General features: G+C 52.0%; 1 protein-coding gene across 7 annotated transcripts; it reads right to left on the bottom strand.

Annotated features, from left to right (window-relative positions):
- Positions 1-264: 264 nt before the first annotated feature.
- On the bottom strand, positions 265-26,780 carry PSEN2 (presenilin 2). Of its 7 annotated transcripts, none has more exons than XM_012459814.3 (13): positions 26,731-26,764; positions 26,002-26,143; positions 21,837-22,025; positions 15,462-15,622; positions 13,238-13,440; positions 11,526-11,667; positions 8,794-8,861; positions 7,965-8,185; positions 6,885-6,983; positions 5,603-5,686; positions 5,141-5,242; positions 2,226-2,344; positions 265-974 (listed from the first exon to the last, which is right to left on the bottom strand). In XM_012459814.3, exons 4-13 carry the CDS (start codon positions 15,600-15,602, stop codon positions 819-821), a joined length of 1,335 nt encoding a protein of 444 aa, XP_012315237.1. In that variant the 5' UTR covers positions 15,603-15,622; positions 21,837-22,025; positions 26,002-26,143; positions 26,731-26,764; the 3' UTR covers positions 265-818. The 7 variants fall into 7 exon arrangements, 5 of the variants coding, with proteins under 5 accessions (XP_012315237.1, XP_012315240.1, XP_012315238.1 ...); XM_012459817.3 differs by having other exon boundaries at positions 5,141-5,239; XM_012459815.3 differs by lacking the exon at positions 26,002-26,143 and having other exon boundaries at positions 26,731-26,780.
- Positions 26,781-27,993: the final 1,213 nt, after the last annotated feature.

The following is a 27,993-nucleotide window of genomic DNA, read 5'->3' as shown; positions in this document are numbered from 1 at the left end:
TTGTGCACAACTGAGTCCAGGGCCCTGCTCGGCACCTGCAGCCTTACAGCCCAGGGCCAGCAGACGGCAGGCCTCCCCGCTCTCCTAACGCCTCTGCTTAGGAAACTTTCTAGTTAAAGAAATGTGTGCAGACAGGCGAGATCATTAAAAGCCTCTCTCCTTCAAACAGGGCAAACCGCCTCCCTCTTCTCAGCACAGGTTATCCCAGGGGTGCCCGAGATGCAGGGAGAGGGGTCAACATTTACAACAGACCAAGCTCCAACATTCCAACAGGACTCATCTATTTATTGATATTACTATTAAGCCACTTCCCAGCAGTGTGACTGCCGTAACAAGAACAGGACTCAGTTTCTAAAGGCAGTAAAATAACAAGGACATCACGGACACAGCACTGAGAACACTCCTTGTAGGGAACTGGCTTTTCTTCTCCAGCCCAAGCACCCAGGTGCCAGGGGCCACACCCAAGCACGCGGTCCTGGTCCTGAACAGAGGCACATCTTCACACATCTCGGTCCTCGGGGGCGTGCCGGATGCTCTTCTCCCCGCCCTGACCTGACCTTCTCAGTTCATCTGGATAAACCTGCTGTGCTTCCTGTCCGTAAAGTGAGGCGCTCACCAGAGGGGAACCAAAGTCTGGTGATGAAACAGCTGGTACCAAAGAGCTGGTTCTGCCTCTTCCTCACCAAGTAAACACATACATTTTTTATTTTTTTAAGGAAAGAAAAGTCTTAAAAATATATGGCACTAGAGTGTAAAACTATACAACTGCATCCAGTGAAAATTCCCTGCAGCTTGCGGCCTGTGGCGCACCGCGTCGCTCAGATGTACAGCTGATGGGAGGCCAGCGTGTCCATGAACGGCCGTACCAGGTTGTCCGTGGAGAAGTAAAAGATGAGCCCGAATGTGATGGAGATGGGCAGCGCGGGCAGCGCCTTCTTGAACACAGCAAGCAGCAGGAGGGTCAGACACAAGCCCTGCGGGACATGGGGGGGAGAGTGAGGGTGGTGATCCCGGTGTGGACGGGAGCTGGGAGTCATGGTCTAGTCCCTGGGTGCAGGAGATTGTTCGCGGACCAGTTGGACAACGGTGCTAGACACCCCACCCCATTATCTTCCCTGGTCCTGCAACAGCTCTTGAGGTGTTGAGGGCAGAAGTTCTCATCCTCATCAGAACTCCCACCTGTGAGTGAGTGAACCAGAAGTCAGGCCTCCTGACTTCTGGAGCGGTGCTGTGCCCCCAGGCCGTGCTGCCTCCCCTGTCTGGCTGCAGTTGTCACACGGGATGGCAAGATGCCCTCAGAGAACATGTATTTATATGGCAGCTAGGTGGGTTCAGCTGAAATGTCAGTGAGGTTCTCAGCAGCTAGCACCAAGGGAATCAGAGATGCCATGCAACCTGCCCCTGGGAAGCAGGCGTGGGGATGCCCATCCTCCCCTGACGTGGCTGACTCGAGCAGTGGTCCAGGTAAGGACAGGGAACCAGGGTGCCTGCTCTACCCTTGGGGGCAGCAGGACTCAGGGCAGGCAGACTGGTGGAGGAGGAGGCTGGGTCCATCATCCCATCCCTGATACACTTGTGGGCAGAAACAAAATCTGGACACTGGAGCTTCACCCTTCACCACGCCATGCCCAGGGTTTTCACCAAGGGGCAGAATGCCAAGTGCACAGCTCAGACACTCCACTTCCTCTAACGTGACAGGGAAATCTCTGAGATGAAGTCACGGTAGGACATCTCCCCATCATGTGTATCTGGCCACATTAACTGACTACAGGGAACTCCACATTTCACTGCTGTGGTTCACAGTAACGGGGCACCCTGTGGTGTCTCAGTGGCATGGAGGAGGGGAAAACACGGTCCTCACTAGCTTTGCGCCCACGGGCAAGGCCCTTAAGCACTTTTCTGTAAACTTGATGTCATCACAACCACCTCAAGGGTATCAACACTGCACAAAGCTGTCAGCTGGGTCCTCCGCCTGGAGGCTGTGTGCTCAACCGCGCCAGGGCCAGCGCTCTCCTCACCCTCCCCTGCACTGTGACCTGTAGGATGGAGCCCACCTAGGGGCGAGCACACCTCCTGTGAGCCTCAGTCTCAAGCCAACCCTTCCAGCCCCTCCCTGCTCTTGTCCCTCAGAGGGAAAAGAAGAAATAAAAATTCCCACCCCCGACAATGGAGACCCTTGGGGTCCCGCCACTAGGGGGCAGTTGGGCGTGTCCCCAGCCACTCACAATGAGGATGGCCACGAAGCAGGCCAGCGTGGTGTTCCAGTCTCCGCTGCCCGTGGCTGCCGCCTTGCCCACCAGCACGCTGTAGAAGATGAAGTCCCCAAGGCCAAGCTTCACGCCCCCTGCACGAGGAGAGACAGTGGATCCATGCTGAGGAGGCGCTCACAGATGCTCTGCCCAGCCCAGCCCACCCGGCCTCTAGAAGCAGCCACGTGGGCTGGGGACCAAGGACGGCTGCCTCCCCAAATCTGCGGCCAGTGGGAAAGCAGGGGACGCCTGTGGACTGGGTGACTTACAACCTGGGCAGAGAAAATCGGGCAGTTCTGAAACTCAGGTAAAACTGGTGCTGGGCACTTAGTGAGTAAAGGAAAGAGCAAATAGGAATGCATGGCTTGGGGCTCAGCACTGCTGTACAATTTAGTATGAAGTCTGAATTACAGATTTTTAGGGAATTTAATTTCAGTACATTCAAAAGCACATATAAGACAGAGGTCCTCTGAAGACCCTTTCCCCTTGCAATAGGTAAACATAACTGGGAATTAGCCTACCCATGACTGATCAGGAAATTAGAGCTTCCAAAATGCTCTCAAGTTTGTTTTCTGTAGTACAATGGTCCCTGACACTGGTTTGTAGGATAACTTTGCTCACTGTAGATAATAAAAATGGTTATGCAATAAACACAAACCATGGAGGCCCACCTCCCCTACCCTTCCAGCCCCAAAGGTGTCCCTCCCGCTCCTGGCAGTCGCCTGCCTCTGCCCTGGCCCCAGTGTCCATCCTTCCCCCAAGTCTCATCCGTCAGCATCGCTTCCTCTCTGATCTCAACCCTTTAGCCGGCTCCTTCTCAGAGCCTAACCAAAAGGTTCCAGTCTTGCCCGTCCTAGACAGACGGCTCTTCTTGTACTGGGCCCTTGCTCCTGCTGTTGTGTGCTGGCTCCCCTCTCTTATCACTCCTCCTTCTTCCATTAGGACTCTGAAAAGAACCCTGCACTCACCTCCTGGTCACCTTAGGAACCTAGAGGCACCAGGTCCCATGTCCTGACCAATGTTCTCTGGCCCACAGGGGACACCTGCAGTCCTCATGCCACCCATAGCACCCATCCGCCTCTGACTACTCCTCAGGGTCCTCCACCACACCTTCCCTTCCTCTGTAAATGTCACCGACCCTGACCCTGCACCATCCCTGGCTACTATTCTCGGGCCTGATTTTGACAATATATTCGTGCTAATGGCGCCAACTCCCAGTGTCAAACCCTGAGCTCTTCCCTGGCTCCAGTGCCTGCTGACATGTCCCTCCAGACGTCCCGCAACCCCTACCCGTCTCCCACACAGATGCTCTCCTGAGTCTTGGTAAGCCACGCCACCTTCCCTGTGGACTCCTCCACGTCACCCTTGGCCTAGTCCTGACAGCCGTCCCCCTCTCAGCCACAGTGTTGCCTTGTTTCTCTCTCCCCTGGACAACAGCAGGGGTGACATGCCCTGTTCCCCAGGAGAGGACACAGGAAACAGGTGTGGGGCCCTCTCACTTGCTCTGTGTCTCTTCATTTGGTCCTGAGTTGCATCTATTATAATAAAACTAATTTTCGCCAGGTGCTGTGGCTCAGACCTACAATCCCAGTACTTTGGGAGGCCAAGGCAGGTGGATCGCTTGAGCCCAAGAGTTCAAGACCAGCCTGGGTGACAAGTCAAAACCTTGTCTCTACTAACAATATAAAAATGAATTAGGTATGGTAGCATATGCCTGTAATCCCAGCTACTCAGGAGGCCGAGGTGGGAGGATCACTTGACCCCAGCAAGTCAAGGTTGCAGTGAGCCATGATCACACCACTGCACTCCAGCCTGGGCAACAGAGTGAGATCCTGTCTCCAAAACAAAACAACAACAACAACAAAAACTGCGATTTTAAGTGTAGCGCTTTTTTGAGTGAGACATTCCAGCAAGTTATTGACCCAGAGGGGGTCATGGGAGCCGTAAATCTGCAGTCAGTCAGAAGTACAAGTGGCCTCTAGAACCCCTAGAGTTTGTGGCTGGTGTCTGGAGGGAAGCCAGTCCTGTGGGTCCCGTGGGGTCTGTGCTAACTCCTGGTCTGCAGCACACCAGTTGGCCTTGGAATAAACATCTCCCCCAAGCTTGCCTGCGGGGTGCGCACCTTGCTCCTCTTTCCAGACCTACCGCAGGATGATTGTTCTCCAGCTTGCCCCTCCCGCGTCACTGGAGTCCTGTATGCCAGGCCACTGCCACCGGGCTACTCCCGTAAGGCACCTCTCAAGCCAGGGGCTGTTACTACACCGCAGTCTCTCCCTGCTCCAGAGTGCTGCTTGGCACACTGCGGTGGGCTGGCACTGGGTACTGGGTGGGCATCATGTACTGATGCCAAGATAAACCCCTATCTCAGCATGTCTCCTGGCCTGTCTGCAAGGCTCTCCCATGTCTGCTCTCTGTATCCCGCCCTGGTTTCCTCTGACTCCCGAGTCTGCCTGTCCAGAAATGCTCCCCACCCCATGCTCCTCTCCTCTAGTGACTGCTGTGACTCAACCTTCAGAGCTCAGCTCAGCAGTTACCTCCTCAGGTGACTTTCTCTGACCCTTGCCAACCAGGTCGAGAAGCTCCGTGGCATACTCTCTCGCCCTCCATGGCCCCCTTCACAGTCCTTGGCTTCTGGAGTCTGTGTGATTGGTGCCCATGACTCCTTAGCCTGCAGGTCCGACCAGGGCTGGGCCTCACCCCGCTCAGCGCAGACACATGGTCCATACTCAGTACATGCCAGACAACGACACGGGAAGACCCCAGCGCTGCAGACATCTCCTACTTTCAGAGATGCCTCTGATGGGACAAGGGCCCCCCCAATGCCCTCCTCCACCCTCTGCCTCCACTCCCACCCTGGGCTGAAGCAGGTCGTGTGAACACGGGCACCTTACTTTCCTCCTCTTCCTCCAGCTCCTCCCCTGGGTATCCAGTCAGGGGAGGCTCAAAGACTTCAGGGTATGAAGGCTCGCCAAAACTGTCATAGGAGTCTTCTTCTGGGTGTCCAGGAAAAGAAGATGACATGATCGCCGTGAGGAGGGGACGACAAGGGAGAGAGACAAGAGCTGGTCAGAGAGCGTTCCCTGGGAACAAAGCTCCAGGATGGGGTCCCCCAGAGCACCAGTGCCTGACGTCAGGGCTTCCCCACCCAGCCACGCCCAGAAGGAAGCAACAGAGGCTGGCAGAGGACCGAGGGTCCAACAGTTGCTGAATCTCCAAGCCGCGTGTGCCCGGGAGAGCTGGTTTTCAAAGGACCCTTCCCTCTGCCTCCCAGAGAGGCCAGGCTGGGCAGAGCTGGGTGCAGGTAGGGAGCTGCCCCCCAGTGATAAGAGGCTGTCAGTCCCCCAAATACTCACCCATCTCCGGGTCGTAGGGGAGCTGGAGGGCGCCCTGAGAGGAGGGGTCCAGCTTCGCCATGCCCACTGTCCACACCATGGCAGCTAGGGGAGGAGAAAAGGTTTGTGCCTCAGGCAGTGCTAACAGTGGCTGCCTGCAGGGTCTGGGGGAGGTGGCCAGTCTGCGCCCCAGAAAGCCTGCACAGGACCCTCCATCCCACCATCCTGCGGCTATCTGCTCATGCTCCACTGTTAGGAGGCCGTTGTGGGAGGGGTCAGAGTCACTCCCTCTCGACTCCTGCATTTGTCTGTCCCTGTTTGTCGCTCCTCCTACAGTGTGAGAAGAACCAGGTCTATCAGAGCCAGGACCTCACTGTTGATGGGTGAATCCCCAGAGCCTTGGGACACTCACGACTGTCCTGGCACTGCCTTTTCATACATGGTCTCCGCTCATCCTCGGAATGTGCCTGGAATGTGCTTTCCCGTGGGGCCACGCTGCGGGTGATTCTCCTCTACAGGCTGGATTCCTCAACTGCATGGAGATATCTAGCACTCTGTAGCTGTTCCATAAAATGTTTCCCAGGCCACCCTGCAGACACCAGAGCCCCAGAAATTCAGGCTCTCTACTTAAGCCCCGCCATCAACAGACCAAGGGCATCATGACCACAGGCCTGTGAGCTCCATGAGGCCTGGGATCCTGCGGTCTTCTTTCCTGCTGATCCCCCAATGCCTAGCACAGTGCCTGCCACAAAGTGGGGACTTGATGTGCCTCTGCTGAGTGCATGTGTAAATCCAAATCTCTACACACCGACCCCGATGCCAGGGGCCATCCCGTGTGCCTTCCCTTCAGTTAGGATTAATGCCAATCAAGCACACTGCTGTCAAGGAATCCCAGGAGCTCCTTGCTCCCCGACCCCCTGCCCTGAAGAATCCTACTTCAAAGTCCCTTCTCAAGAGCCTGGAGAGTTGAAGGGTGGCTGCGGGCTCACAGGAACACGACCTGCACCACAGCATGCCACGGGAGGACGGACGGGATGAAGCCAGGCGCTGCGCCGCATCCCAGCAGATGCCTGCTTTCTGTCCTAACTCTCTAAGCTTCTTACCGTATAATAGCAAGATACTGCCTTCCCTGGTTTCTGAAAGTGAAGACCCTTCTGGGATCACCAAGGCCAACTCCTCTTTGCTCAGTGAAAGGGTGTTACATAGTCAACTCTGAAAGCCACGACCAGGAAGCAGCCCCTTTTCCCCCCCACAGGCTGCCTGCTGACCCTGAGTCAGGCAGAGGCACAGGGGGCCCACTCACATGAGTATATCAGGGCAGGAAATATGGGCTCGTTTCTCTCCTGGGCAGTTTCTACCAGCATTCTCAGAGGCCCTTTGGGACACAGCACAGCCACAAGATCTAGGAACACAGAGATATCCTTGTCAAGTCATCCCCAAGCAGCCGCCCCCAAAGAACAGCCAGCTCCGTAGCACAGCAGCCCTGGGTGGAGCTCTCAGAGCATGCCTTGCTTCTGGGCTGCCATCCCAAACTCTCACTCTCCAGTCACAACTTAGAGCAGGCACTGGTGGAGCCAGAGCGGGACCTCACAGCCAGCTGCAAGCGCGGAGGAGCTGTGCACCCAAGACACGGTGGCCAGGCTGAGGAGTCCCACTTCCTGAGCCTCAAATTCCTTAACCTTAAAATGGAAGTAACAATACCAGCAATGATAATCATGCTAATATCAAATAGAAGATAACATTTGGGGTTATGTACAGGCACTGTGCCCAAAGGACTTACAACTGTCTTGAGGAACACAGCACCTACAGCACATCCAGTGCTCAGTGGTGCACATGCTCAATCAGCACGTCAGTAATAATGGAAAACGAGGGCCGGGCGCAGTGGCTCACGCCTGTCATCCCAGCACTTTGGGAGGCCAAGGCGGGCATATCACGAGGTCAGGAGTTTGAGACCAGCCTGGCTAACATGGTGAAACCCCATCTCTACTAAAAATACAAAAATTAGCCGGGCACGGTGGTGCACGCCTATAGTCCCAGCTACTTGGGAGGCTGAGGCAGGAGAATCACTTGAACCCCGGAGGCGGAGGATGCAGTCAGCTGAGATCACGCCACTGCACTTCAGCCTGGGCGACAGTGTGAGACTCCATCTCACACTGTGAGAAAAAAAAAAGAAAATGACGAGCTCAGTGACTACCGGGAGTGTTCCAGAAATAGTGGACCCTGCTATGTTTTACAAAGGTGACTCCCTCAGGAGGGAGACCGCCCAGGCCTCTGCAGGAAGGGACGCGAGCCCATCAGCACCTGTCCTCCTTGTGCAGTGCTGAGGATGACTTGGCCCTGGACACCAGCCCCACTGCCCCTGCCAGGCCTGCTGCCCACCTACCATACACAGAGATGGCGCCCAGGATGACCCACGCAGACCACTCTGGGAGGTACTTGATGAACACCAAGGCCATGAGTGCGCTGATCATGATGAGGTAAGCCTGCTGCAGCACCAGGGGGCCCTTCCAGTGGATGCACACCATGCCCACCGCCCCAAAGTTCCAGACGGTCAGCAAGAGGGTGGGGTAGTCCATGGCCACGTTGTAGGTCTTAAGCACTTCCCTGCAAGACCAAGGTGGAGCCTGTAGGTGGGACTCAGTGGAGACGTAACAGCCTAGCAGTTTATCACCATCCAGTCCCAACCTGGCCCTCTTTACTAACATTTCCTTCCCCAGCCGTCACTGTCCTTACGAATTACCATTTGTGACATTTTCTAGAACAAGGTGTGGATGCTCGGAACGGGTCACAGAAATGTGCATGGGCATGACCTGGAAGACCCTGTGCGTATGGAAAGGTCCTCGAGAAAGTGTTTTCTCTGGTCCCTCCAGTCTCTTTTGGCCCCTGCGTCAGGCTGATATCCCAAGTCAAGGGGCAATAGAACAGATATATTTTCCCATAAACCAGGAAGCACCCAGGCCTAGCCTAAACATTAGAATGCAAATTTTCTCTATGAAGGCTCCATTTTAAATGCAGGTGGTCCACCATGCAGCCTCACTCCCACTCCCCTGTGCCAAGAGAGGGCCCTGGAGGCCTGCGTTCCTGGAATGGCTGGCACTGGGGAGCACTGGAGCTCAATGGTCACCTTTTCCTGCCCAGGTCCTCTTGCCCGTGTCCACTGGTGCCGCAGGGAGAGGGGCTCCCAGGGACCCTGCTGCTCATCTGACACTTACCCAAGGTAGATATAGGTGAAGAGGAACAGCAGCATCAGGGAAGACATGATCAACCAGCCATGGATGAACTAGACAACAGAAATGGGACAATCACAAGATGTCCCCAAGTGCCACAAATCCTAAGGCCCCCAGGATGCTGGGACCGATACCCAAGCCTGAATGATGTTCTTTGTTAGGCTACTTCATGCCTACGCTGGAAGGGATCAGGTGGCCACCTTAAAGATAAAGAGGGCACAGAAATCCAAGGAGTTCCCCTCAGGTCACCCTGCAGTGCATGCAGATAAGACTCCCTCAGGTCTGCTGGCAAAGCCTTGTGGTCTCCCCACCTCTCTACTTGTCCATTTAGAAAGGTAATGCTGGGTATCTCCTACTTGCCAGGCACTGTTCCAGGCTCTGGAGCCAAGGCTAGGAAAGTCTCTGCACACAAGCGTTGTGTTCCAGTGTGAGGGGAGCTAGATGACATACAGACAAATCTACAGTCTTTCGGCAGGTAATGATGAGGGCCATGGAGAAAAACATGCTAGCAGGATACAGTGATAGGAGATTCAACAGGGTGGCCTCAACAGAGAACCTGGGAAGTCCTTTCCCACCCAAGGGTCTACAGACACGTCCTCAGAAAGACCTGTTCCTTTTCTCCTGGCCAAGCATGGGAGGGTGAAGGACAAGAGGGGACTGATCCTAACCCAATCCCTTAGCTGGCCATTGGTGGGACAGTGACATCACTTCCTATCAGCCTCACCCCTGAGGATCAACTCATCAGTCACCAGCTCAGCCCACCGGGACCTCAGCGGGGCCCTGGTCTACCTGGAGTGAAAGCGGCCATGCTGCACACACAGCCAAAAGGGGAAAGAGCTGCCTCTGGGATGTGCCGACCCACTTCATCCCAGCCACCACCTGGCTGCCCGGGCCAGCATCAACTGCCTGTGTCGCAGAACCTCCAGGGAAGCCCTACTGGACAGACGGCTGAGACCCTCTTCACAGTCTCTGGGACTGGCCACTAGACACCTACTGCTCGAAGTAGTGCCAGCTCTTCACATCCGCTGTGAGATATCTAGCTTGACCCCATGCAAGCTGTATCCTCTGCTCCAAACCAGCAGCCCTCCAACCTGCTTCCCACCATCTGCCAACCTCCCAGTGGCAATGTTCAAACCCTGCCTCATCACAGTTACATAGGTGATCATTACTTATTTTATTATTATTTTTTAAGAGACAGAGTCTCAGTCTCCTAAGTAGTTGGGACCACAGATGTGGTCATGCCCACCATGCCCAGCTGGTACTTGTTACTTAATGATAAGCTTCAGCTCAGGAGACACCCTACAGGCCCTCCCATGACTCTCCCCCACTGCTGCCCCAGCTGGAATGGGGCTCAGCTCCCTCCCTGCACATCCCTGTCCCATCCCTCTAGCCTGGGCACTCTGCACCTCTATCTACTTGCTCCACAGATGGCAGCTGCCTGAACAAAAGATGTTGTGAGGCACCTGTGTGTGAACAGTTTTAAGACAGGTAACGCCCAGCTTAACTTCCTTTCCATCTTTAGGGGTTCACTCTCAACTCCTTCCCTGGGGGAAAAGCCTGAAGTTGCTGTCTAAAAGCTTATGCATCTTTGGGGACAAGCAGTGGCCATGATTCTCGCCAGATGGGATGTGTCCTTCTACTACTCCCTGTGGCTACTCGGCAGCTATATAGGCAGGTACAACCCAAATGTCTCCCAGGGCTGGAAGACCTCAGCATGGCATCTGCACATCCTTGCCCAAAAAGGAAAAGGGAAAATAAAAATAAATCTGCAGGGGAAGTATCAGGGCAAGGGGAGCCTAAAATAGAACTTCAGAAAGAGAAGCAAAACAAAATTAACTTCTGACTATGAGAAATGATGCTTGTAACACTGCAGTGAGGAACTCAAGTGGGATCGTGTGTAAATTTAAAAGACAACAGGCTGGGTGCGATGGCTCACATGTGTAATCTCAGAACTCTGGGAGGCCGAGGTGGGAAGATGGCTTGAGTCCAGGAGTTTGAGACCATCCTAGGTAATACTGTGAGATCTAGCCTCTACAAACAAAATTTAAAAATTAGCCAGGTGTGGTGGTGCACACCTGCAGTCCTAGCTACTTGAAAGGCTAGGCAGGAGAACTTCTTTTTTTTTTTTTTTGAGACGGAGTTTCGCTCTTGTTACCCAGGCTGGAGTGCAATGGCGCAATCTCGGCTCACCGCAACCTCTGCCTCCTGGGTTCAAGCGATTCTCCTGCCTCAGCCTCCTGAGTAGCTGGGACTACAGGTGTGCGCCACCATGCCCAGCTAATTTTTGTATTTTTAGTAGAGGTGGGGTTTCACCTTGTTGACCAGGATGGTCTCAATCTCTTGACCTCGTGATCCACCCGCCTCGGCCTCCCAAAGTGCTGGGATTATAGGCGTGAGCCACCGCACCCGGCCTGGAGAACTTCTTGAGCCCAAGAGGTCGAGGCTGCAGTAAGCCATCATCGTCCCACTACACTCCAGCCTGGGCAACAGAGAGAGACCATGTTTTTTAGAAAAGAATATAAATAAAAATAAAAGACCACAGTATTAGGTCATCCATGGTGGGAGACAGGATGGGGTGGGAAGGAGTACAAAAAATCAGGGTCTATTTTGCTCTGGTCTGTGTTTTTTAAAGATGGCTGTTTCATGGGCCTCACCGCCGTGGTGTGGGGCAGATGGGGAGGGAGAGGGGTGGGTGGAGGGCAGGGCCAGGGCCTCACCTTGTAACAGCGGTACTTGTAGAGCACCACCAAGAAGATGGTCATAACCACGATGACACTGATCATGATGAGGGTGTTCAGCACGGAGTTGAGGAGGCGCTGGCCCACCGAGGGTGTGTCCTCAGTGAACGGCGTGTAGATGCTGAGGGAGAAGGCAAGGGGCTGATGCTCCCAGCCCTGCCTGCTCCTCGAGGCTCCCCACCTTGAGCGATTCTGGACCTGCTAGGGGAGGTGCCTGGGATGCCCTTGCCACCCATGTGCTGCCCTGACAGAGCAGTTTCTGTCCTCCAGCTCATTCCCTGGCATCCTGACCACAGACCTGTGGCTCTCAGCCTGCTGACTGGGCCCAGTGCAGCAGTGGGGACGAGGCCTAGATGACCTCACCACTGCCCTCCCACCCCTACATGGATTAAAGGCTCCCAAGGCGCTTGTCTCACCCATCTCACTTCTCATTCCCCAACTCACACCTCTCCACCAGCCCCACCCAGCCTAGCACTCCTCCACCTGCTGCTACCCCACCCCCCACCAGCAGGAGCCAAAGGCTGCCCTTGCAGTTTATAAGCTCAGGAAGCAGAGCCAGGAAGCAATTCACTCAAACCTCACTCTCCCCAGCCTGGACTGCTGCAAACAAACTGCTGGCTGCATTCTGTCCATGCTTTCACCTGTGCTGTGCTGAATCCCCCATAGACTATAAGCTTCCTGAGGATGGGGCCCTCTTTCTCTACTTCTTTTTTAATTATAGAAAAGTTTGAGACAGGGTCTCTGTCGCTGAGGCTGGAGTGCAGTGGTGCAATCATGGCTCACTGCAGCCTCAACTTCTGGGCTCAGGTGTTCCTCCCACCTCAACCTCCCAAGTAGCTGAGACTACAGGTGTGTTCCATCACACCTGGCTAATTTTTGTATTTTCTGTAGAGATAGGGTCTCACCACATTTCCCAGGCTGGTCTCAAACTCCTGGGCTCAAGTGATCCTCTTGCCTCAGCCTCTCAAAGTGCTGGGATTACAGGCATGAGAAACCACACCCAGCCTTATTCCTTTCTTTAAAAGAAACAAAAAACCAAACCAACACACAAAAAATGAAACAAAAAGTCCCTAACTTAAAAAAAAGTTTAGAGAAGGTGCTTAACAGTGATGGCCACAGGGAGGGGAGGGGAAGACGTGGGGAAGCTTCTTATTTGTCTATGCTGCTGCCTCTGCATGTATTTTACTAAAATAAACCAAAGGCTTTACGAGTCTTCCTCACAAGGCAGGAAGTGAGCTGAGAAATCATCTGGTCGAACCACCTTGTTTCATATTCAGGGAAGCAGAGACCCAGAGAGGAAGTGATTTGTTTGCGGTCACACAGGACAGTGGCACGGCCATGCCCAGGGTCTAGGACTAGGAACATGGAGCCCAGTGCTTTGCAGCAGGATCCAGCCTGCCTGAGCACCCACCTGCAGCACACACTCTTCTAAGCCCTTCGCTTGTATTAACTCACTTAATTCTCCCAGTAACCCCGTTATTAACCCATTACACAGGCATAGGGACATTAACAGCATGCCCAAGTAGGTCACAATCCAGGAGGTGGTGAGTCAGGCTGCGAACCTGGGCAGCTCTCCCTCCCTGCTCTTTACCACTGCTGGTGTGGAGCTACAGGTGCAGTGACCAATACAGGCTGCTGCCCCCCAACAACTCAGCCCTCACTCCGCCCTGTGCCCCCGGCCCCTAACTCACAGCTGTCCATTCTTCTCCGTGTAGAAGCGCACAGACTTGATGGTGGCTACCACCACGATCATGCACAGAGTGACAGGCACGAAGAGCATGATCACGTGCTTCGCCCCATACTTGAGAGTCAGCTCTTCCTCCAGGCCTGAGGGCCGCCCAGGAACTCCACTACAGACGTAGCGGTCAGGGTCCTCCTCGTTCTCCTGGCTTCTCTGCGGGAAACCACATCGTGAGGGCCAAGGAATGTCCCCCATGTCAGACTATCCATGTAGTGCATGGATTTTTGGAACTGGAAATGAGAAGTTTGAATGTTGCTTTCCAGATATAAGGAGCAGCTGTAGCTTAGATGTGGGAGTGTTGGAATTTCTAGGGCATGTGAAAAGTTTATGAGGACAAGAGTGGAGAAAATTTAGAGCTGGATGAAGCATCATAAATGAAGGAAGGGAGGCTGCCATGGTCTGCAGGCCCAAGACTTAATGGATAATGAATTTGGAACACATCAAAGGAACTTTCTTCTTCCTAATAATAGGGACTCAGGATGTCACTCAATTCCATTCACGTGGCCATGCTGATGTGGGAGGAGACAGGCCAGGAGACAGAAGGAAAACAGACACTAAACATTTCTGGTTGACCAATCACTAGCTAGAGGAGTCAGTGCACAGGGACACTCTCCGAGTGTAACTAAGATACTGGAAATTTATAGAGGAAGAAATTACCTTGAACTTTCTGCTCCACACAATCAAGCATGTAAATTTGCAACTCTGAACTAGAGGGTGAACGGCGTTAAGCATCTGGGAAGATGTGGGCTCTAAGAAGGTGGCCGGGCACAAATGAGGAGGTAGCAAGGGAAGGCAGGACACCTGCCAGACACTGGCACATCCCATCTGTAAGAATTTGTGTTTTGGAACTGTGGCAAGTCAGGGTCATGGGCTGCCCTGCTAATGAGATCAACAGCTAAAGAGAAAGGCAAATGAAACAAAAACTGAAAATGGCAGTTGCTTCAGTTGTTCTACCCTGATCGGGAAACAAAGGGCATGACTTTGCAGAGAGTCCCAATCTAGACATTAGCTGAGAAAGGAAAGGAAGACTATTCATGAACAGAAACTGAAACAACTAAAATGTACAAGACTTCCCGGAGATAACAAACTAACAAGAAAAGGCTGAGGAGCAGCCGAGCAGTGGCCTTGAGCTAGTGCGATTTCACTCAGAGCTCAGGGACGACCGTTCTGTTCTCAAGGAGAACATGGAGAAGAAGTGAGCTCAAATTTTAGCAAGCAGGATTAAGACTGGCAGCAAGAAAACAGTCCACACAGAGACTTTTTTTTTTTTTGAGACGGAGTCTCGCTCTGGGACCCAGGCTGGAGTGCAGTGGCACAATCTCGGCTCACTGCAACCTCCACCTCCCTGGTTCAGGTGATTCTCCTGCCTCAGCCTCCTGAGTAGCTGGGACTACAGGCCCATACCACCATGTCCGGCTAATTTTTTTTTTATTTTTTTATTTTTAGTAGAGACGGGGTTTCACCATGTTAGCCAGGATGGTCTTGATCTCTGGACCTCTTGATCCACCCACCTTGGCCTCCCAAAGTGCTGGGATTACAGGTGTGAGTCACCACACCCAGCCAACATTTTTAAATTCTATAATGGGCAAAACAGAGAATAGGATTCAGGCAAATTCAGATGTTTTACCCTGATTGGGAGAGAAAGGGCATGACGAAGTGGCTCTCCCAAGGATATCCTACTCTTTCTAATATTATAATCTCCTCCTTTGGGGGCTGGATGATCACAGTGAAGCCTAAATAACCCCAGCTCAAAAGTCAACTGTGCATCAGGCAGACTCCTCACAGTTACCATGTCTGGCCACCTGTCAAAAACGAAGGGCTTCCCCTCCAGCAGCTTCCCCTGCTACCATCCTAAGCTTCTTTGTTACCTGTCCTAGCACCCAGGCATCCAAATGAACTCTCCTATTACAGTGGAAACAGTGACCTGCAGGAGCAAGGTAAACCTAAGGGGGCAGAGTGGACGGCGTCCTTCAGCCCACTGCCAAGTCCACTGGCTGTGAATGTGCAGAGTCCTATAAAGCCCTGCAGATGGAAGGTCGACCATGGCCAGCCACCCACCCTTTCGGCCACTCCTCATCATCACATCCCTCTCCCTCTTGCATCGAGGAATGAATGTCTGGTTTTCACCTGTAAAGGTACAGGAGCCCCAGAGACCCCCAGCTGCTGATGCCTACCCACTGGGCAGTGTTCTCTCCATCCTCCTGGCCCTGCCTGCCCTCCTGGCAGGAACGCGGCGTGGGGCTCTCGGCCGACATCAGGGACGTCCGCTCGTCACACACCTCTTCCTCGCTGTCAGAAGCCATGAATGTTAGCATAGCCCCGCCTCGGGAAGCACCTGGAAAAAAGAGCACAAGGACCTCGTTCCACTTTCCTGTGAGATGAAGGCAGTAGAGGGCTAAGGGGGTGGCTGGAGGCAGCCTGGAGACTTAGACACAGGTCCTGCCCAACAAGCTTCAAAAGTCAATCAGATGACTGCCGTAAAGCAAGAGTCCCCGAGAGCCACCATGGAGGTGGCAGCAGCCTTGCCTGGGGCCAGCCTGAGGTAACTCACATCTGATCATTCGTTCAATTAGCAAACATCTGTGGTGTGTCTATTATGCACCAAAGATCATGCTGGGCTCTAGGGATATAAACGTGAGTAAGAAACATCCTTGTCTAAAACAAAACAAAACAAAAATCATCTAATGTGACAAATGATACAATCCAGGTGTTAGATGGTAGGTGCAGAAGCACAGAGGCAAAACCAAATCTAGAGATCAGGAATGTTTTCTAGAGAAGAGCATATCTGATAGAGACAGGTTTTCCCAGGAGGAGGGAAAGGCAGAAGGCACAGAGTTCCAGTGAGGGCCACACACTGTGGGCCGGGCGGCGGAGGTGAGCAGGGTCTCAGGCACCACGTTAAGGAGACACACAACACCATGAGGACAATCATGACAAACAAGATCTGATATGGGTTTACAAAAGTCAATCTGGCCACTGACCAGAGACGGAAAGTGACCCCCAGAGAAGACTGTGGCTGGTGAGGAGGGCTGAAGATAGCAGCAGGATGGATGCAAATGAGGGCAGAGTCCAGGAGGGGTCAGGAGGTCAGGGGCAGGATCTGACGCAGGAGAGAAAACAGAGTCTAGGATGGCAGCCAGGTGGGGACCAAGGCAGGAAAGACCATGAATTTCACCCTTTGAGTGTCTATGGGATAAAATCGGGAAGCTGACTGGGAGGGGTCTGAGGACCAAGTCTGCTGAGGTTAGAAGTGGAGACCTAAGCCAAGGGAGCAGGCATGTGGGGTGGAAAGTGCCACTGAGGGAGGGATCCAGGGGAAGGCCAAGGCCAAAGGGACCACAAGAAGGACACCTGCCTCGTAAGACAGTGCCGAGTGGAGTTTCTACACAGTAGCACCTCATCCGGGACCCAGTGCAGTCCAAAATCTACACATGCAGGCTTCGGGGCTAGGAAGAGCTTCAGACAACCCCTGGCAAATCTCACTGTCCCTGCCAACAACGAAGACGGGGACAGGGGCTGAGTTACTGCTCTCCAGAGACCCTCAGGGCTGAGCTTCACACCCTGGGCAAAGATAGCAGGTCTGCTCTCTGCTGAAGGTTTGTCTCCAAGTAAGCTGCACCCACAATCTATGTGATTTTTATTTTTGTTTTTAGAGACGAGGTCTCGCTGTTGACTCAGGCTGGAATGCAGTGGTGCAATCACAGCTCACTGCAGCCTTAAACTCCTGGGCTCAAGCAATTCTCCCACCTCAGCCTCTTTAGTAGCTAGGACTGCAGATGCACGCCACCACACTCAGCTAATTTTTTAAATGTTTTGTAGAAATAGAGGTCTCACTTTGTTGCTCAGGCTGGTCTCAAACTCCCAGCCTCAAGTGATTCTCTTGCCTCAGTCTCACAAAGCACTGAGATTACAGTGTGTGAACCACTATATCTGGTTATATGTGGTTTTTAAACAAAGCAGGCAGGTTCCTTCCACCAAGTCAACCAGTTTCAATTCCTTAATAAGACCTGTGGCTGCCCTTCTTTCTAAAGACGGCAACCCTGGCTGTGGCCTGGATTATTCCCACAGGGACTTTAACTCCATCCCCAACTAACAGGCACAGGCAGAGCCTGCCTCTGCTCACCTCCATCGCAGGGATTTCAACATGAACAAGCTCCCCAGCCTGAAGCACCTTCTGTTTAGGACAGGAGTAACACAGCAGGAAGCAAAGCCAAATAAAAGCCAGTAGGGAGTGACAAGGATAATGCTCCCTTGAGTTAGGAGGGAACAGAGGCTAGCAGTTGTCAGGAGTAGATGCCTCAGGTCACAAGAAGTAAGAGGGAGGTGAAGCTGCAAAGGTTAGGAATATTCACCAGGCAGAGGCTGGAGGAGGTGGCTCATTCTGGAAAGAGGTAACCACTTAAGTGAACATATGAGTTGGGAACATAACACAGCCTATCCTGACAATATCGAGCTATTGGATGTGACTGAAGTGTGGGGACCTGGTAGGATGGACCACCCAGGGAGGAGTCTGCTGCCTGACAGAGGAGTAAGAGCTTAATGCAGCAGAGGAGAGCCCCTGAAGGTTTCTGACTAGGAGGAAGATGTAACTAAAGTGAACGTTACAAAAGCAGCCTTGATAAAAGCGGTATGGGCCCTCCTCCCTCTTCACTCAGCATCCTCCCAGACTAGACCCCAGGGCCACAGGGAAGTCCTGGGAACCAGCAAAATCCATACAAATCGAGCACAGCTTCACATCCCCAAAGAGCAGCAAGACCTTGGAAAGTTTGTGGCTTTAGTTCCCTCATCATACAGAAATGAGAGAAACTACCAGGTAAAAATTCCAGAGAAGGGCCGTGTGAGGCCGAGGCAGATTGATCGCTTGAGCCCAGAAGTTCAAGACCAGCCTAGGTAACATGGCAAAACCCTATCTCTACAAAAATACATAAAGGAAGTTGAAGAGAAGAAACTTTAAGGTCCTTCTCTGGCTCAGCCTCACTAGATAAATCCTAAACAGACTCTTGCCTGGACACAGGGTTTCCCTCACTGTCCACTCCGGCAATGGGGAGTTCACTCTTACTCAAAGAGGGGCATCAAAACCAAGAGCTGCTGCGTTTCCTCAAGCTGAATCATAATACTCCATCTGGAGCAGTGTGCTGGATGGGATACGAGACTATGGATCTCATAGGTACAGGTGGCTCTTTTATTACCATCTTTTCTAGCATGACAGTTTTGTTTTGGGTGTGAATGAACAGGGAAGCTACGGTCTCCTCCCTCTGTTCTTCCCATGACTCTCAAGCTCCAGTGACTTACCTCTGCTGTGACTGAAGGAGCAGTTCTGAGAGTCCTTGTACCTAAAAAGCCACAGGCTGCAGCCCCTGAGGACAGAAGGCAGGCTCACCCTTCAGACCCACAACAGCTGCAGCATTCAGAGGATGTTACGTTTCTTAGGTTCTCAAATAGCAATGCACAACAAAAATGGGTAAGTAGAGAGCAAAGATGCCTGTTTAAAGGAGAAAGGGAGCTGATGGGTGGGTGAAGATGGAGAAGCTAGGGACCCAGGATCAAGTAGAACCAAGTCCTTCCAATTTCCACTTCTCCATTCAATTGTCAACCGCTAATAAGACACTCCCTGGGACAGGGCACGGTGGCTCATGCCTGTAATCCCAGCACTTTGGGAGGCCGAGGTGAGTGGATCACCTGAGGCCAGGAGTTCAAGACCAGCTTAGCCAACATGGTGAAACCCCATCTCTAATAAAAATACAAAAATTAGACAGGTGTGGTGGTACATGCCTGTAATTCCAGCTACTTGGAAGGCTGAGGCAGGAGAATCACTTGAACCCAGGAGGTGGAGGCTGCAGTGAGCTGAGATGGTGCCATTGCATTCCAGTCTGGGTGACACAGTGAGACTTAGTCTCAAAATAACAAAACGAAACAAAAAAAGATACTCCCTGGAAAGCAGTTCTGTGAGCAGAGGTTCCCTGACATCTGTGATAGTCGCGCTGGGGAGGGTGGGCTTAAAGGGCCGTACCCTTTCCATGTGACACTGTGCTAGGCAGGAGAAAGGCATCTGGTCACCACTGTTGTCATCGCCCACACTCGCTGACCGCCTGCCCTGTGCCAGGACCTGGTCTCATCAAGACCGGACAGCTCTTCAGGGAGAAACAAAGGAAAACTGCAAAATATGCTCTTTAACCCACAAAACATCATTCATACATACGGCCTCCTTACCAGAAAACAAATGCTCCCTGAGCAGGCTCCTTCCCTTGTTCCACTTTCAAAAATTCCTCCAAGGGCTCTCCTGAAGCTGTGCCCACAACAATGAGGACCAAGACTGCACGAAAGCAGGGAAGGAGGGGGCTGCCTTTAAGGAATAATCAGGGAAGAGCAAGCTGTCACAGCAAGGGTATCCTCTAATCACAACCCTTCTAGTCTGGTCGGGTGAGGGTGACAGGTGGGAGGCACCAACTTAGGAAAGGCTGAATCCCTTAGGATCACTGTTTCTCAAAGGTGGTCCAGGCCACTGGGGGCTGGTGGAGGTGGACCACCACCTGCTCAGCCCTTACCTGGCACTACACACCATGACTCTGGCACAAGGCGCTACTATTCTTCCCCATGGTACAGATGAGGAAACAGAGGCTCAAAAAGTAATTAGCTCAAGGTTACCCCTGGATCTAGGTGGTCTGTGTCTGGGCTCTTTACCACTCTGCTAGGCTGCTTTTGAAAATGCAGATCTCCAAGCTCCATCCTCACCCAGCGTCAGGGATATCTGCATTCAGGATGGTCATTCCCCAGGTGATTCTCAGCCAGCGTCAGACTTTTCCTGACACTGCCTCTGCTTTATAGTCACACGGCCAGGCTAGGCCCCTTGCTCAGCAAGGCGAGTGTCCCTCACCCACCCACCTTCAGCCCCCACTGCTTGGCACTATTTGATTGTCGAATGGGAGAGTGAGAGAATGAACAGCTCTTTCTCCTGAATACCTAGAGTCTGGCCAGACAGCAACTAGGAAGGAAGAGGGGTGGAAAAATCTCAGACCAGCAGAGCGGCATGGGGAGAAGAGAGCTCTCAGGCTGAAAAAGGCCCAAACAATGCCCACTGCAGAGGAGAGTGTGGAAAAACTGGGTCTCAGTCAGTACCTGCACAAACTGGACTGGCCTTACTGAAAGGAGTAAGAATCAACACTTTAAACACAGCACACCTTTTGATCCTGAAATGCTACTTCTCTGAATTTGTCCTAAGAAAATACAAAAATTTACACAAACATATGTGTTAACTGTAAAAAAAAAAAAAAAAAAAAGTGAAAATGACCAAAACGTCTGACTCTCTACTATGATATATGCCTCTGATGGAGACTATTACAGGACCATCAAAAATCTTATTTCAAATATTTAGTAACCTGAAAATGACATGATGTTTTAAATTTAACAGAACAGAAAACTTTACAAACCTAATCATCTGAGTGTCCTTATGAAACATATGTATATAAAGGACTGGAAATACTACAAAACATTAAAAGTGATTATCTTTGGATGGTGGAACCAAGAGTGGTTTTATTTTCTTTATATTTTTCTGCATTTTTCCAAGCCTCTATAATAAACATGGACTGTACCTGTAAGGGTTTTTTTAGGCTATTAATTATTTAAAGGAAAATAACGAGCATCAACATTCAGACAGATTTTCCTCTACATCTGCCCCTCCCAGATCCCGTCTCACGGGCCAGGAGGGGCAGATGGGACTCAAAGCCTGACTTTTTTTCATTTGTCCCTCAGCCCCTCTGATTTAGCTGGCTCCTGAATGAACACAGAGCATCTGGGATGACTTCTGCTTCCCTCTGAATTCCTAAGGGCTTGCTTTGCAAGCCACCTAAGTCCGCTCTGAAGCCTGCTGGTGCTTTGAAATCCCTGGAGGGAAAATTCACCACCCAAGTGTGTACAGGTAAACAACACTGCTAGATGTTTGTCCACATCAGGGTGCCAGTGACGCAAAGAACTCTCCCTGGAGGCTGACTCACAGGCAGGTGGGGGTGGGGCTGGGTGATGTCAAATCCCATCAGCCACACAGCAACCAGCTTTCCCCACCTCCCACCCTCTGCACCCCTTTGACTGGGGAAGCGGCAGGAAAATGCAGAGGGCAGAAGGAAGTGTCCAGTGTACAGACTATGTTCCAGAAAGCCTTCCGAGAAGGAAATGCTGAAGCTGATAGCTGCTTTGGATTAGGATGCAAAATCAAACATCCAAGGAAGCCACTGCATATTCCCATCAATCAGCTGAATGGGATCAAACTGCTGAATTAGCCAAACCAAGGGAGTCTGACCTAGAGAATCTCCCCAGCCATGCTTGTGTCTTGTGTCAGCAGTTCCTGCAATTATTATGGAAACCCGGTGACCCAATTTCCTCGACCTTCTTTTCATTACAGAGAAATGTAATGGGTTAACATTTAAGGCCAATGGAACTAGGTAGCAAACAGATTTCAAAATGCCACAGCAAACCCCCACGGAAATCTGCCTCCATGGAGAAAATCCTAATGGAAAAAGATAGTTCAAAAGCAAATTGGGAGTCACTGCACTTACCGCAAACACAGGGGCTGCAGAAAGGTCTGGATCCCGGACACCTGGTTTCTTCTTCTCAGCAGGCTAAATGAACGATGCTCCCTGACTTTCAAAGAGGGTGGTGCTGGTTTTTAACACATCACTTTCTATGGTCACACAGCTCCCTCATAGCACTCTCCTGACGTCTGAGAAGTCCCACAGTTCTCCTCCCTTAAAATAAGGAAGAGTTTGCTCAGGTCAGGTGATAACTGGACAAATGCCCACGGCTTCCCTGCTCACCTTTCTCCCCCTGGCCCTAGGTACTTGACTATGTATTCGGTCCCAGCTGACCATCCATCTGTCCATTCATCTTGGCCCATATGGCAACACATACCATTTGGGGATGGTTCTCCCTAGCCTCAGCCAGAGCTGGGGCCTGAGTCTAACAGGGAAACTGTGAGGTACTAACCTACCACCCTCCCGGACCACAAGCCCAGGTGCGCTGTGATGGGGCCTCCTGAACTTTGGGCCAAGCTCTAGACTTACCTCTATCAGCCCTATCACACTCAGAAGTGCCTGGGCCCAGGCAGAGTTCTCTCATTTCCTGAAGCAGCCAGGCGAAAGGGTGGTTTGTGGGGAAGTGGGAGAGGGAGCCCCTAGCATGCCCCTCTGGAGTAGGGCCCAGAAATTCATTTATTTTTAAACAAGCAGCAGCAAGTCAGTGGTCAAAAGCAGAGGCTTTGGAGACTGACAGGGTTCGGATCGCCCACCTGTGTGAGTTGAACCACATACTCCCTGGCTGAGAGGCCTCAGTCTAATCTGATACAGCTCATTTCCTCTGCTGTAAAAAGCAGAACAGGCATACCTTGCAAGATTATTGTAAAACCTAGAGACAACCTGTAAAGTGTCTGGCACACAGTAGGCGTTCAATAAGTGGTAGTTATAAAGAGATGAAATGGAGGAGGGACACAGTGAGAAAGGACACGGAAGCCTGCTGGAAAATTATGGATCTGCTGAACCACCAGACACAAGAACTGGCTTCAAAGGCCAGGCCCCAGAGATCAAGTTTCCATCCACCCTGGCCCGGCCCCAAGCACTATGGCCACGTGAACATACTGTCAAATAAAAGAGCACATCTATAGGACAATGTCAGAGTTGGCGAGGACCTTAAAGGCCATCAATGCCCCCTAGTCAGGTCCCTGTATTATAATTAAGGAAACTGAAGCCTAGGGGGCAAAAGTAATCAGTTAATGTTCCATGGCCAAAAGCACAGTTACAACTCAGGTCTCCAACTGCCCATTCAGGACCTCTTCCCAGCCCATTCAGCACTTGTGAGGGTCACGTACCCAGTGCGCAGGGTTTGGTCTTGCAGGCAGCCCCATCACACACCATGTGGGCTTTCTGGGAGCACACTCACACTCACACGGCACGTGCCTTTGCCATGGGCAGGTATGTGTCCAGAAATGCTCCCTATCACTCACTCAGCAGCTCATCTGTCACCTCAAAACTCTCAACAGTCTCTCTCCTGCCACACCCCCCAACTCCTGCCCCCAGGGCTCACTATACTCTCCCTCTGCTACTTGCCCAGGTTGATTTGGCTCTATGTGGGGGAGTGCCCACATATGGGCATGGGGAGGACACAGGGCACTCTTGCCCAAAAGAGAGGGCGGGAAAGCGTCCCGCTGTGGGACTGGTAGGATAAATAATTCAAATGCTCTATGCACTCATCGAATCTGCTTTTCCAGAAGTACTCAATAAAAGGAAAATTCTGAAGGCATAACAGGAAAAACAGGATACGAAAATTTCACCTGTTTCCTCCCTCTACTATTTTGATAAATATGTGTATGTGAACAGAGCTTGGACGGAAATGCACGTTAAGAGTGGTTATCTCAGCTGGACACGGTGCCTCACGCCTGTAATCCCAGCACTTCGGAAGGCCGAGGTGGGTGGATCACCTGAGGTCAGGAGTTCAAGACCAGCCTGGACAACATGGTGAAAACCCATCTCTACTAAAAACACAAAAATTAGCCAGGCATGGTGGCGTGCGCCTGCAATCCCAGCTACCCAGGAGGCTGAGGCAGGAGAATCTCCGGAACCTGAGAGACAGAGGCTGCAGTGAGCCGAGATCACACCACTGCACTCCAGCCTGGGCAATAAGAGTGAAACTCTGTCTTAAAAAAAAAAAAATTTCCTGAATTTCTAGAATAAACATGTATTACTTTTATTTTAAAAACAGACCAATAAGTTTCTGGTTAAGGTATAGAAGAAAGGTACCCTTTGGATTTTTCTTCCCCTGTTCTAGAATTTTCACAAAGATGAACAAGTAGCCCATTCTTCCCAGTCAGTGAAGAGGCTACCAAGAAATGATCTGCCTCACTGACATCTGGTCTTTCCTGAGGACTGATGTGAAATCATTCTTCTTTTTTGTTTTTTTGAGACAGAGTTTCACTCTTGTTGCCCAGACTGGAGTACAATGTCATAATCTTGGCTCACTACAACCTCCACCTCCTATGTTCAAGTGATTCTCCTCTCAGCCTACAGAGTAGCTGGAGTTATAGGCATGCACTACCATGCCTGGCTAAATTTTGTATTTTTAGTAGAGATGGGGTTTCTCCATGTTGGTTAGGCTGGTCTCGAACTCCTGACCTCCAGTGATCCGCCCACCTCAGCCTCTCAAAGTGCTGGGATTACAGGCATGAACAACCATGCCCGGCATGAAATCATTCTCTTCTCCAGACATTAACATGATGGTTATCCCTTCTCCAGGTCTGGAGCCCAGGGAAACATGTTCCTCTGCAGGCCTCTCAGCCTCACCCCCGCCTTTCCGCAGCTGTGGCAGCTGGGAACAGAACAGTTGGGAATACTCGCAAAAACATTTGCTGTCTTATCAATCCCCAACTAAACAGTGTCCAAAAGTCAAAGGAACAGCTGAAAACCTGCCAGGGATGTTGTCATTAGACACACTGCATGTGACGTACACACACTGCTTTGGTTTCTTTAAAATTTTTCTGTTTGTCAGGAAGTTGCTCATGGAGACTCCATGAAACTTTCCAGCAGAGACATGGGTAGGAGTTGAATGGAGGAAACCTTCTGTGCAAAAACTCAAAAGATAAAGACGATGTAGCTAGCTATGTTCAAATCCTGGTGCTTAAGGCACTGAAGCCACATACTGGACCAGCTACTTAACTCCCTGAACCTGTTTCCTCTTCTGTAAAAGTGTGATAATAATAAACTATTTCAGTGCCATTGAAATTCTTAAGATAACTGTGATAACTACTGTACAAGATGGCTTATTATATATGACCAACTCATAAGCGAGATATGTCATTATTAACATCGATAACAGAGAAAGGTCAAACTGGACAAGAGGCAAAGCCCCTGTGGGGGAGCAGTGAGCAGCCAGGGAGGGGAGACAGGTGTGACACTACGCACCATACCTCCAAGAACCTCAGCAGCCCCTGGCCCTTGCTCCTCCTCCTCCTCGCTGCTCTTTCAAATAGACAGGAACAAGCCACTCACTTCCCACACGTGAACATGCTGCACTCAAGACTTGGCACACAGTCACTTCAACACCAAAGGGTGCAGATTTTCCCCAAAAGCCTGAGACAACATCCATGCCAGTTCAAAGCAACACCCCACCCCCTCAAGGCCTCACTCCAGCCTCTGCCCTGGAACCCAAGGCCCAATCTGGGCGTCCTGTTGGCCTGATGGGAGGCTGGGAACGCAGCTCTGAGCTGGGGCCAGTCACCGCCTCCCCACAACCATATTCAGCAGAGAAGAACCAGAGGTTCACACACCTGAAACAGCTTATCCTGAGCCTTTAATTACCACCAAAGGTCTTGGCTGAAGGCCTTGGAGGCTCAGGTGTCTGCAGAATTGGCTAAAGAGACATCAGGGGCCTCCTTCCTGGAAGCTGGGGTCGGTCCTAATCAAGTTACTCCGTAGGCAGCCTTGGCAACCCAGACTGTCGCTTCTGACTTAAGTTAGCCTGCAACCGTCTCTACGGGATGCTCTCAGGTTCTCCATCAGTCAACAGGGATGCAGTTACTTCACTCAACACCCTTCATACCTTTCAAAGGGAATACTTAAGCCAATAAACAAGCACATTTCATCTAATTAGCCAAGAGGTGAGGTCTGCTCAGAGGGATGGAGAGCAGATCTAGAAGCCGGGACACTGGGGTCTAAGCCTGGCTCTGCTATATCCTACCTGGGCGACCTTGGGAAAAGTCACTTTAGCTCTGTGGCCTCAGTTTCTTCATCAGTAAAATTCGGGTGGGGACTAGCTTCTGTCTCAGGTTCCTTCAGCTCCAAAAGCTTGCTTCTGACTGTCTCCTCACAGCTGCAAATGCCTGATAAAACAGCCGAACACCACTGCTAACAGAAACCGGCTCCAGGCTTGGGCCTGCGGCCCTGTCCCTCACGTGCGAGCAGACCCCCCAGCGCGCCTCCTTCCCGGGGAAAGCATGCCGAGGGCCCGGTGCTGGAGGCCGGATGGACTCGGCACAACGGAGGTCTCCCGCGAGAGAGAAAGAACAAAACGCCCCCGCCTGCTACGCGCCTTGAGACCCACGTGCATGGCTCCTTTAAATGCAACGGCCCTTTAACAGCTCGCACCGCGCCCACCCCCAGCTGGGGCTCGGCAGCTGGCGGGCGCGGGGAAGTGGGGACGCAGTGAGGCCGGAGGCCGGAGAGCCGCTCCCGCTATCCTTCCACGACCCAGTTCCGGGCCGGCCCAGCCGCCGCCCGCCGGGCACTCTCTTCTCTCCGCCCCCGCGCTGGCTGCAAGAAGGGGCCACAGCCCCATAGCCGGGGAAAGGACCGCGGCCAGGGGCGTGCGGAGAGCAGGGCCGGGCCCTCGGGGAGCAGCCCCATTCCGGGCCCTCAGCTCCGCAGGCGACAGGGCCCCGGCCTGGGCACCCCGGTACCACACGCTCACCTGCTCCACCGCCGCGCTCCGGTGGAGTTTACGCCGCTGGCAGAGCGCCCGGCCGGCCCAGGCTCCGGCCCAGGCCCCGCCCCGCGCCCGCCCAGGCCCCGCCCCGTGGGCGACGCCGCGTTCTCTTGTCCACTGGGCGCTCCCCCTGGAGTCCCGGGAGCGCAGGGAGGGTGCCCTTCGCGTCGCGCGGATGACAGGATCAACCAGACGTCGGAACTGGGCAGCGACCTTAGGGGTGGAAGCCGGGCCTGTCATCTTCCTGCGGGCCTGGCAGCAGCGTGGGGCGGTAGGGCATATGCTTCGTGGACACTCTTGTAGTTTTAGGTCCACATCCCCTCCTCCTCCCGGTTGTTCTCACATTAAAGGAGCACTAGTGGCCCGATGTGAGCTAACACCAGGAGAATTTTCCTGGTCTGTTTCCGAGAGCGATTCAGAGCCACCAGGAGCTCTGGATAAAATCGAACAGGGATGAAATTGATGCTTGAGCTGAGAATTGGCCTAGGGGGTTGTGGTTCCAGGATTTGGGGTCTGTGGGGTAAGTTGAGATTGTCAATAATTTGACGTTAAGTAGCTTTACTTTTTTTTTTTTTTTTTGACTTAAGGTGAAATTCACATAAAAAAATTTTCCATTTTAAAGTGGGCATTTCGGTGGCATTTAGTGAATTCACAATGCTGTGCAACCACCACCTCTGACTAATTCCAAACATTTTCTTCACTCCAAAAGAAAAACCCCATACCCACTGAGAAGTTTCTTCCCAATACCCTCTTCCCCTACCCCTGGCAATCACCAGTCTACTGCTGTCTCTGTATTTACTTATTGTAGATGTTTCATATAAACGGAATTACAGTGTGTGGACTTATGTGTTTGGCTTCTTTCACTTAAAATGTTTTAAAGGTTCATCCTTAGGTAGCGTGTAACAGACTTTATTCCTTTTTATGACTGAGTAGTATTCTATTGTGTGTGCATGTGTATGTATATGTGTGTGCATGTGTATGTTTATGTATACCACAGTTTATGGACATTTGGGCTGTTTCCACCTTTTGGTTTTGTGAATAATGCTGCTGTGAACATGCATGTACATGTATTTGTTTGAAAACCTGTTTTTATTTTGGGAGGGTACGTACATAGGGGTTGAATTCTTGGATCCCATGGTAATTCAGTTTTCTTTTTTTTTTTTTTTGAGACAGAGTCTTGCTCTGTCGCCCAGGCTGGAGTGCAGTGGCCACAATCTTGGCTCACTGCAACCTCTGCCTCCCAGGTTT

The sequence above is a fragment of the Aotus nancymaae genome, unplaced genomic scaffold (assembly GCF_030222135.1).
Source record: "Aotus nancymaae isolate 86718 unplaced genomic scaffold, 86718_ANA_hifiasm-v0.15.2.pri h1tg000032l_0, whole genome shotgun sequence".
NCBI classification, from domain to species: domain Eukaryota; kingdom Metazoa; phylum Chordata; class Mammalia; order Primates; family Aotidae; genus Aotus; species Aotus nancymaae.
Note: the sequence above shows the minus strand (reverse complement) of the source record. Positions and strands in the feature narration are given on the sequence as shown.

Coding starts and splice junctions, on each gene's coding strand:
- PSEN2 (XM_012459815.3), bottom strand. CDS start 15,602: ATGCTAACATTCATGGCTTCTGACAGCGAGGAAGAGGTGTGTGACGAG. Junction 8,862..11,525: donor ACAAGTACCGCTGTTACAAG/GTGAGGCCCTGG, acceptor TCTGTTGTCTAG/TTCATCCATGGCTGGTTGAT. Junction 2,345..5,140: donor GCTGGAGGAAGAGGAGGAAA/GTAAGGTGCCCG, acceptor CTCCTCGTGCAG/GGGGCGTGAAGCTTGGCCTT.